We start from the raw sequence: 11,372 nt of genomic DNA on the forward strand, positions 1-11,372 counted from the left end.
TTTGTTTATATGGTGTTTATGTGGTGACAATGCATTTTACATTTGATAACAGCCCAATGTTTTTGAGCCACACCAAAGAATGACAACATAATAAATAATTCAATATTTTCATGTTGTGTGGACTGGCATGTTGAACATTAAATAAGAAAACAGGACAGTAAAAACGTGAGGTTTAGATTTAGATTAGTTTTTGAGAATTTTATATCCAGCATATACTTTCTGCTGATTCCTGTACAGCCTGAGAGAGACAGCAGCCAGTGCCAAGACTGTAGCCACAAGCACCATGAAAGAAAGCATCATCGGGATCTGTCCTGAAGGGCTCTGACCAAGGGGGCTTCTTGCTTGCTCAGCAGTTCTGAAATGACAAGTATAAAAAGAAATATGATGGGGATCATTTATTTTTTCCTTACTTCCTTTCTAAATGAAGAGACACGTGTCTCCAAAAGTGAGAACACTAATGTCAGAAAACATATACTCAGCGTGATACTGTTTACACAATTTATTGCAGTGTTGAGAAGGAAGCATTTAAAAAAATAAAAGATGATAAGAAAGTTAGATTTGACTTTTTATGTCTCAATGAAATTGTTCCAGAAATTCCAATCTCAAAAACAAGGGAGTAGTACCTCCTCTTATGATTTTTCTATAAATTTTACATTTAAAAAATCCCCGTAAAACTTTACTGAGTATTTAACAAAAACAATCTATATCTCCAATATAATGTTCAATAATAGATAATTAAAACCATTGTCACTTCCTGGACACATAGTCCTTTCTAAATGTTCTACTTCTTTTATAACAGAAAACAAACTAAACCAAAAGACTCGAATTGTGTCATCAAGCCTTTTTTTAGATTCCTTCTGAAAAAAAGTATTCCATGCTGAAAGGAAAAGAAAGCAGAAGACGGCTCCACAGCCACAATGTCGTGTCTCTTTTCTTTTCCCTTCAGCCTATGTGTGCTGATGCAGCTACCTACTTTTTATTATTACTTGAATAATAAAAAGATTAAATGAACAGCACAAAGCCAGCACAATACCCTGTCTTCTTGCCTTAGCCATGCTCTGAGCAGGTTTACCTCCTGTGGCCTGGTCCCTCAGCTGGATGGGCCCCAGTACCACGTTGACTTTCTCATGGGAGGAACTCAGGTCCCTCCTCTTGCGGGGTTGGCACCCCTGGTAACAGCGTGAGGAATAGTCATAGGCCTGGCACACTACAATTTTGCACTGCAGGTAGACTGAGGGATAGGTACGCAGAAACCTGAAGGAGCTGAAGTGAAGCCGTGCCCTACCAAGGGGAGCGTTGTAGGTACCATATGTGCCGTCTCGTACACACCTGGACAAAAAGAAACATGTGGAAAGTGAGGACACTTGACTTTTGCAATGTAATGACCATATTATCTCAGCAGACATCATACTTATCGGATTTTTGTAATACTGCACGTCACAGAAGAGAGTTAAAATAGAAAATGGACAATTTTCACACGACTCTAAAAATCATTATCTAGTTTAATTGTCACAAAGTACAGGTGACCCCAGTTTATCCTTTTCTGCCAATTTACTGTTCAGCCAGTAAGAACTGAAGAGCCTTTGAAAAAACTGCCCTGACAAAAGAAGGGCATCAAACCCTTTCTGCCGATTATCAACGTCACTGAAGCTCAGCCAGGGTTTTGGTGAAGGATGTGGCCCACAAGAGCTCCATACCCATTTTTGATCAGGGTGTAGGTTTGGGAATGGAAGTCAAAATCTGAAGGGGAAGCCACGCAGGTGTCCACGAACAACACCAGGTTGGAGTCACTGCTGTAGAGCTGAGCTTCAATGAAAAGGTCCTGGTTGAGATCCACAATGTAGGGGAACTCCTCCACTGTGCTCAGGAAGCTGCTGGAGTGGTAGAAGGCCATGCTGATATTGTAGCGGCCAGAGCTGGTCACATTGGCCGTCTCCTCCTCTCTGGACAGGTACACTACACGCACCACGGTGTCTCGCTGCATTTCACAGCCCACACACAGCTGCAGCTTGGTCTGCCGAATGATCACTGCCCCCGAGGGCTCTGCTCTGACCATGTTCATGTACCTGATGCTGTTGTTGGCGGCCTGAAGATGAAAACACACAGCAGAAGTGGGTGTGCTTGTCTGTGTTAAGTTTCCAAATTCAGGAAGTAGGGAATGTCTAAACATTCTTGTTTATTCCAGTTCTTCTGAACTTTACTTTTCAATTCTACAGATTTTTTTAAATTAAGTTGCTTTGTTAATGTAACAGGTTTAAAATCTGTTCCTGCATACTAACAATTGCGAATCACGCACAAAATCTATAGTTATGATTACAAACGCAATCTGATTTGTTCAAATGAATAAATGTCGACAGTCTGCCAAATGTATTAACACAGAATAAATAGTATAACCAGTCTTGGGATATAGCATTTACGCTGTGTGTTAATACAGTACATTTCTGCTTGGATAAATAAACATACTCATAGCCATTTTTAGTATATTTATTTTGCAAGCCAGGGCTAGTTTCTCACTTGTCTTAATTTAAATTTACTGTACATCATGTACTTAATCAACCAGATGTAGTATATTCATGGGTACCAGTACCGGTTACATATGGCAATAAAGTTCAAGTTCAAGTATCTTCTCAAAAATAGAAGACAAACACGTTTCTCCAGGAAGGTGTACCTTTCGATCTGTCCCACAGCCATCAAGTGGAATATTAAACACCACATAGGATTCTGTGGCAACTGGTTGGCAGCCTGGATCATTCACATACACATCATTGACAGTATAGTTCAAAAGGCTAAGATAGGATGTCTCTAGCATGACCTTCATATAGCCAGCAGAGCACTCCACTTGCACTGGAAGTAGAGATTAGACACATGTTATGGTTAGATTGTAATTGTTCTTTTTACACACAGATTAAGCTCTGGATCTTCAAACAGCCTCTTAAAAATCTAAACAGATGCCATACTTTAACTTTTCATGCTCAGCTAAAAAACAAAAATAGTGTCATCATCAAGTTTCCTATTTTCTTTTGACATTTGCATTTTCCAGCATTTTATCCTTGTTACCTGGAGAGACAGCCTGGTATTGAGCAAGGAAACCTTGAGCTGTGACTGAATAATCAGACTTGAAGGCCACAGTTAGAGAGTTGGAAGAGGACTGGAATGTGAAACTCCCATTCTGACACATTATTCCCAGGAGTGTGGAACTGGTAGAGGGTCCGTCGTACACAGATATCGAATCATAAACACATCCATTTGAAATTTCAAGTCTAGGGAGTAACAGCAAAGAAATCAAATTATTATAGAGTGCTGACTAGAATACAACGTCAGTCATGTAACTTTACTAAGGAGTGTAATATGGTATACTCTTTATAACAACACAAATAACAAAATTTGGTTTCTCATTTGCTTGTTGACAAAATGCTATCCTTGCAATGGTACAATGTTGTTTCTCTGGAAATCAATGTGCTCTCTAAAAGCAAAGCTGCTTCTTAGACAGAAGGGTGAGTCTACTGCTATTTAAAGATACAGTAACTGTAAGAGAATTAAAATTAAAATTGTTAATTGAACATAGCCAAAGATCCCATTGGTAGAAAACCCACAGGGTGGATATCAGGCACCATATTTCCTACCTTCTGGTTAATAAGTCTAAATGTAATGTCAATTACAGAGCAGCCAAGCATTTAGGTTTCAGGTGGATTCAGTTGTGACAGATTTCAAGATGAAGTTTAAGAATGAAAAGTCCATCAGCATTGACTCACACTGCCTCAGTGCCCCTAATAACCCATTTGATATTACATTTAGCATTGATTACATGAGAGTCACTCATCGGTTTAAGCAAGGAATCCTTGGGGTGACTGAATTATCTGAATTATTTGGTTTGTACACTAATATTTGGGTTTGGTACTTCCAAAAGCAATGTTGATTAGGCAGAGTTCATGATCTTATAGCCTAAGACCATTCCTTTTGGTTTGTCTTTACATACAGTGGATAGTAGAGCACTGTAAGAAACAGTGTGAACAACAGGGTTCACTTACAGTATTTCTCTGAATTCCAGTAGTATGGTCTCATACTCCTGTACTGTGATATACCATATGCAGTCAGAGTAATTAGGGTAGTTGTCAGGAAAGTTAGGGCTTGCAAACCAACCAGTGGGTCCTTCAAGATTACCTCCACAAGAGCTGACAAATGGCTGACCTGAAAGATAGCATTTATCATATATTAACAGCAAGTTTGTTCACTACCTCAGAAAAGGGATAAAAACTAAAGCAATCAAAAATGTCGCTCATTCGACATTTTAATACATTTTACATTAAAAAGCAGGTGAAGTCATCAATGACAAAGACAAAACATAACAAATGAGCCACGTAATTGATAACTTCATAGAAAGATAAAAAATACATGAATAGGGGAGGAACAAGGCTTCTCAAAAAGTCAAAGTAAGTTTTAGTCTGCAAAAAAAATGCGCTCTCATATATTGATTAAATTGTTTATTGTTGATTATTCAACATCATGAAGTTTGGTTTCACTATTATGTTGATGACATTCAGATTTACTTGCAAACAAAACCAGATGCTGGTGCTGTACTTTACAGGTGCCTTTCTATATTAAGTATTGGATTCAATAGACTGTTCTTAAGAAACTGTAATAAGACTGAGGAGAGAATGAGGAAAAAAGTGCTTTGCCAAGTTAGTGACTGAAGTGTTATTATATATGTTATATAAAGCACTGCACATTCAGGTTCCAGGTTATATTAAGGATATACAGTAGATATATAATGAATAGTCCAACACAATGTAAGATCTGCTTATTCACATCTTTACACTCTTATTGTTCCACATTGGAAAGGCAATCACTCCATAGAATACAAATTAAACCCAGAGTGTGAGTGAGTCTGCCTCTTGTTTCATAAAAAAGTAAGGATTAACTATTGACATGGCCAGTAAGTGAATATTTGAAAACCTATATGGGAGACTAGTTGATGCTGCAAGGAAATTAAGGTGGATGTTATTTTGTGCAAAGAATGTGAATATATTAACACATTTAGAGGAAGACAGAAAGCACATGATTATTCTGTGATGAGTTAAATGCTGTCTTTTTAGCCAGTACTAAGAAAACATTAAAGGCAGCATACTAATACACAATGTGTAGCTAGTGATGAAGACTGTAGGATTCAATTAAAAATGAGCTGAAAAAAATACTACTCAAAGAAAATCTATTTTATGGAATTAGTTACAGTGGTTCTCAAATTTTTTGGACCAAGTACCACCCCTGATCAAACCAAAGCATCCAAGTACCACCTACAAGTCATCTCATAGGAACCCCAGAAATTCTCAATGACCAACATGCGCGTGTGTGTGCGCACACACTCACACACAGATATAATACATATTATAATAATAAACTTTATTTGATATAGCGCCTTTAAAGGTGGCTTCTCAAATCCCTTTACAGAAAAAAAACAGGAACAACAGCAAATAAAAATAAACAATAAAAAAGCACCATTTCAGTGAGCCTGTTTAGTCGAGCAAAGCAGATGTGAATTCATTTTTTGAGCCTTGATACAATTCACAACAGAGTCTAACAGATTTTAAATCGTCAGGCATTTTCTTGACGGCAAAGGTCTCGCAGTGGATGTTGCAGTGCGCCCATTCATTTCTGCAGCAACCTCTCTAATTCGTGCAACTACACCGCTGTGTCGGCTTGTCATTGCTCTAGCACCGTCTGTACAAACTCCGACGCATTTTATGCAGTCGATGCCATTCTCTTCGATAAATTCATTCAGAAGCTTAAATATGTGCTCTCCTGTAGTTCCTGTTGGTAGCGGCTCACAGAACAGAAAGTCCTCATGGGACGTACCCTCAAATTCGTATCTAACGTAAACGAGCGAATTGGCCAAATCGACTACAGACTCATCTAATTGCAGTGAAAAACATTTGCTCATCTTAACGCGCTCTATTAGCGTACTTTTGATATCATCCGCCTTTTCAATAATTCTATAAATGACTGTGTCTTTCAGAGGGGGCAGCAGGTCGAGCTGTTTAGCAGCTTTTTCTTCACACATAATACGTGTCAGCTCTTTTGCCAACGGTAAATAAGGTTCTTCAAAAATAGTGTGGGGGTTACCTGCTTAAATAATCCGCAAGCTTGCATTTTTCCCCGTTTCCGTTTCAGGAGTCTGTCTCAGAAGTTAAAAAGTTTTTAATTCATGGGCATGGGAGCGAAACACAGGAGAGGCTCGGTGTATTTTTCTCACATTTACCTAGAACTTAAATATTTTTCTGTTATCTATCACGCTTTCCTGTGCTCACAAGATTACCAGCGTTCCTAGCACGCATTTCTATGCATTCCTGTGTTTACAACATTGGTATTGTTCGAAACTCACGCACATTCTCCTACCTCCCTATTTGCTGGAGATACGTTTTTTTAAATACAATTGGTCATTTACGTTCATAGCATGCATTCCTATAGAGTGGTATAGAATTACATTGTAGCTCTGTCCACTCAAGTATTAGCGCGCGCTGTATCGTAGTATGTAGGCTGCGTATTTGATACGTCTTAAAATAGAAAATATGAAAACCCGTCCCGATTTTTCAGCGCACACAACACAGTTCCAGGGTCATGTGGCGTACCACCTGGCGGCACTCCACGTACCACTGCAGGTACGCGTACCACACGTTTGAGAACCACTGAGTTACATGATCTGAGTGTAAAAACCCCACTTGTGAAAAGAAGAGTTGCTTCTACAAGAAAGGTGAACAATTATTCTAAGGCAATGCAGAGGATTGCAAAAAAAGAATGTAAGAATTAACATACAGTACCAAGTACCAATACTGTACATTTTGACAAAGGTCAAACTCTACGAAATGTGAAAAATAAAATGAATTTGAATTCTTATTGTTCTACATAAGGAAAACAGTCACTGTGTAGGGTACAAATAACATTTAGAGTGAGTGACTTTATTTCAATATGAATAATGTTACAATATCACTTGCCAATCCTGAGCAGAAGCAATGTGCTCACAGGAACATGTCACAAACCGCACGCAGGCACGCAGACACCGTCACATTCCCACGAGCACCCACTAATTAACTTCACGCACTTTGTCTATTTAAACTTCCACTCTGGAACTTGTCCTTGCTCACTATTGGGGTTTCCACAGTCTGCGCTGCAAGTTTAGTTTGGAATGTCCCGTTTTTTCTTGTGATCTACTGGATTATTGACCTACTGTACCTGCTTTTGTTCCCCGACCTCGCTTTAGCCTAACGATTTGCATAACGTTCACCTAGGAAAGATGTCTTTCTATCTCACTCTCCGCACAGGGTCTTTTCCAACTTTTGCATCTTTTTGCATCTTTATCTTTCTATGCATCATGCTCCCGTGTCAAGTTATATTTTGTATCATACATTATGTTCCTGTATTAAACATGTATCAAGCAATGTTTTAATACTTCAACAGACAACACAAGATATTATGTTTCAAATTCAATTCATCTGGATAACAGCCTTACACTGACATGTTTCACTATAAAAGCATAAATAAAATGGTATAGTTATCTTATAAAAGCTTCTTAAAGGAGATTCTAAATTCATCATAAGGACTGGTGGGTGTTCATGGATTTGAAATGAAGAGTTGTCTTAGCATGTGTATCAAATAACACAAATCTGTTGTGATCTGTCAATATTTACATGAAGGTACCTTGGCAGCAACTATAATAGAAATCTAGCTCAGATGCCTTTACTTTTAGAAAGCTGCGATTTTACAATTGTTAAGGTCTGTAAGAGCATATTTAATATGTACTGTACCTGAGAGAGTAGCGTGTTCTGTAAGGAAATAAAGGTCATATTTATTTGAGGGCAAAGCAGATTATTACAATGATTCATAATATTATCATCAATAATTTAATTTTGTAGCCATAATGAAAGTGTGTTTTTCTGCAAGTTGTTAAAAGTATGTTAAAATCAAACCTCAGCAATCTTTTGTGAAATCTCAATGCTACCACGAAAGAACAATGGATATTAGAAAACTGTGAATTAACTATTGTCATGTTCTCAAATATGAAAGTACAATGCCAACAACAGCAGATCTCTTTCCTTTTAGAAAATTGTGCACTTACTATTGTCATGATGCGTAAGTTGAATACTTACCTGAGGGCATCGTCATTTCTGGTAGGAAATTAAGGTGGATATTAGTTAGAAAGCAAAGAATATTAATATATTTACAATTTAGAAGGAGACAGGGAGATAGAAGTACATATTGTAGCATGTATATAGAAAACACTGAAGATTATACAATTAAAAAAATAAATCATAAAATAATGTAAAAAATAGTTTGTAACAATGATTTAAGTAAATACAAGCTGAAACGCAAGTAAGTCCTGAATAGTTTTAGAAAATAAATTTATCTCACAGAATTTGTTATATAATCTATAAGTCAAAACCCACTTGTAGGAAGAGAAGTTTCTTCTGCAAAAAATAAGTGTTTTGAAAAGATTCAAAGGCAATGCAGAGGAATGCAAGAATACTGGCAAGAGCAATACGTCTAAGCAGTAATCTAAGCATAAAGCAACAAATAAAAGATGGATGTACCTCCAGTTTGTTTTGAGATCCTTGTAAAGGCTTCTTCAGTAGTAGAAACAGAACAGTAATCTGAAGAAAACACAAAACAAAAAAGTGCAAATCAAAGGAAAACAAAAGGAAAACCAGTCTCCTGTCAATACAACTGAGCACAGAGACACACAGACTTGAGTGCATATTCTCTGCAGGCCAGTGAGCCTCCACAAACAGAAATACATCAATTAAACATTCAATGTGCACAGAGCCTAATTCAAGAGAACAGTGTTTCATATTAGACAAAAAAGTAATTATGAAATGAAAGACTTAAATCTTGATTAGAACATGAAAAAGGATGCCAACAAAGAAATGTTGTATGTGTAAAAATTTTGGACTGACCAGTTAAAATATTTGATATTTTCCATTTATTTATCAATAAAACTGTATTTTGTTGAGTAAGTATCAATAAATGCACCCTCCACGAAATATTGTATAATTAAGAACTTCAAAGTAGAAAATATGCTAAAATGCATGAAAAAACATGAAATAGAGTCTTTAATACCAACACCATTTAGATTCATCGGTCTGTAAGATGGCTTTATTACTATGTCCTGTGTAGCACACAGAGAGAAAAGGCTCCATCCACTCTCACTGGCATCACTGCACAGCTGCCTGCGCTGCCAGGATTCAGGAGTCTCTGTTCGCAGGAGATCCCTGTTCAGCTAAAGCCCACCCATGCCCAGCAGTGCCCAGACAGCTGAGTGCCTCTGCTTGGAGAGTCACAGGCTCCAGCTGGTCAAGGACAGGATCAAGGGACAGAGAAGCAGGTTTTTGAAGTGTACTGTGCAGTTTTATGAAATACTTACTGTTGTTGACGTAAGTACAGTAGGTACAGAAATCAGGACAGCAGTTATTATAATAACCACAAGAGGGCCCACAGGAGCAGCTTCCTGCACTGCCCCAGCAATTGCCCTGACATGATCCTGCAACACAGATGACACAAGATACAGTTGCATGTTGAGTCCATGTGGATAAAAGCCTTATACCATCACCTTTTGCTGTAAATGCTTAAATAGATTTATGTAGTTTTCTTATATGAGTTTCTTTATGACAATGTTAAATACGCCGTAAGGATTGGTGGTTATTCAGGGATTTGAAATAAGGAGCTTGATTTTTCAGTCTTACTGTATATGTGGAATGTGTTGTGACACAAACGTATTACTATGTGTTTATCAAATATCACAGATGTTTTGTCATCTGTCAGTATTTACATGAAAGGACTATGGAAACAATAGTAATAGAAATCTTGCTCGGCCGCCTTTGCTTTTAGAAAACTCTGTACTGACTATTGTTTAGTCTGTAAGTGAATATTCAAGTACTTACCTGTAAGAGGAGTCGATTCTGTAAGGAAATTAAGGTGGATATTAATATAAAGTCAGAACATACGATTGTACAAATAAATCTAATTAAGAATTTCATATCTGAGTCGTAATGAAAGTGTGTTTTAGTGGTAATAGTTAATGCTATGTACACTGAGCGTACAAAACTTTAGGGACAACTTCCTAATATTGCATTGAACCCCTTTTTGCCCTCGTAGCAGCCTCAATTTTTCAGGGCATGGACTCAACAAGGTGTCGAAAGCGTTCCACAGGGATGCTGGCCCATGCTGACTCCAGTGCTTCCCACAGTTGTGTTGAGTTGGCTGGTAGTGGATCTCTACTCAGAATAACTGAGCTAACTTCCACGCAGTAAAAGAGACAACACATTTCGAGTTCAATCCAAGTTGATAATAGCCTTAGACTGTTTTTTTTTACAATAAATGCTTAAATTGTTGTATATAGTTTTCTAATAAAGCTTTCTTTAAATAACTCTGCAATAAATCAAAGAGATTTGAAATGAAGAATTGTATTTTTCAGTCAAATGGGAAATGTGTTTTGACAAAACTGTTACTAGTATCAAATATCACAAGTCTATTGTGATTTGTCAATGCTAACAGGAAAGGACAATGACAGCAACATTAACAGAAATCTCGCTCTGCTGCCTTTCCTCTTAGAAAGCTCTATTGACATATGGCCTGTATATTTCTGTATTTATTTAACAGTAGGTCCATAGAAAATCTGACAAAACTCTTACGAAACTATTGTGCTAACATGCCAAATAAAAACAATATAAGAATTAGTGGTTAAGCGTCTTTCCCTTTAGAAAACTGGAATAACTATTCCCATGCTCCAGAAGTGAATATTTGAATCCTTACCTGTGCTTAGATGTTGTTCTTCTAGGAAAATGATGAAACAAATCAATTTTTTGTAAATTGTTAGAGGTATGTGCATATAAAACCTCTCATCTGTTATGAACTGTCAATGCTAACATGCAAGTTCAATGACGACCACAACACAAATCTTTGTCTATTTCTTTTCCTTTTAGAGCTCAGTCGAATAACTATTGTTCTGTAAGATCTGTAAGAGAATGTAGGATGCATCAGTTCTACAAGAAAATGAAGGTGAAGGACATGAATGTAAAGGCAAAGAATATGAATATAGAGTATGTATATGTTGACACATACTGTATAGAGGAAGATGGTTACCATACCTGAGAAGAATATATGTGGTTATTCTGTGGTGTGTTAAATGTTGTCCCTTTAGCAAATATTAAATCAACATCAACGACAATTACGTACTAATACTAATGTACTGGCACCAACCTGTGGCATCACAAACACTTAAGTACAATGACAACAACAACAGAAATCTTTGTTGATTTCCTTTCCTACAAATCAGTAGAATAGCAGTTGTTATGATCTGTAAGTGAATTTGTGAATACTTACCTGTA

The 11,372-nt window shown here is 37.3% G+C and overlaps 1 protein-coding gene across 1 annotated transcript; it reads right to left on the minus strand.

Moving 5' to 3' along the window:
- Positions 1-296: 296 nt before the first annotated feature.
- LOC107077327 (CUB and zona pellucida-like domain-containing protein 1) lies at positions 297-2,056 on the minus strand. Its single transcript, XM_015346568.2, has 3 exons — positions 1,698-2,056; positions 1,073-1,329; positions 297-355 (listed from the first exon to the last, which is right to left on the minus strand). The coding sequence occupies exons 1-3, from the start codon at positions 2,054-2,056 to the stop codon at positions 297-299; spliced, it is 675 nt and encodes a 224-aa protein (XP_015202054.2).
- Positions 2,057-11,372: the final 9,316 nt, after the last annotated feature.

The sequence above is a fragment of the Lepisosteus oculatus genome, chromosome 4 (assembly GCF_040954835.1).
Source record: "Lepisosteus oculatus isolate fLepOcu1 chromosome 4, fLepOcu1.hap2, whole genome shotgun sequence".
Classification (NCBI taxonomy): Eukaryota; Metazoa; Chordata; class Actinopteri; order Semionotiformes; family Lepisosteidae; genus Lepisosteus; species Lepisosteus oculatus.

Coding starts and splice junctions, on each gene's coding strand:
- LOC107077327 (XM_015346568.2), bottom strand. CDS start 2,056: ATGGTCAGAGCAGAGCCCTCGGGGGCAGTGATCATTCGGCAGACCAAG. Junction 1,330..1,697: donor TACACCCTGATCAAAAATGG/GTATGGAGCTCT, acceptor CTTTTTGTCCAG/GTGTGTACGAGACGGCACAT. Junction 356..1,072: donor GAGGGACCAGGCCACAGGAG/GTAAACCTGCTC, acceptor TTGTCATTTCAG/AACTGCTGAGCAAGCAAGAA.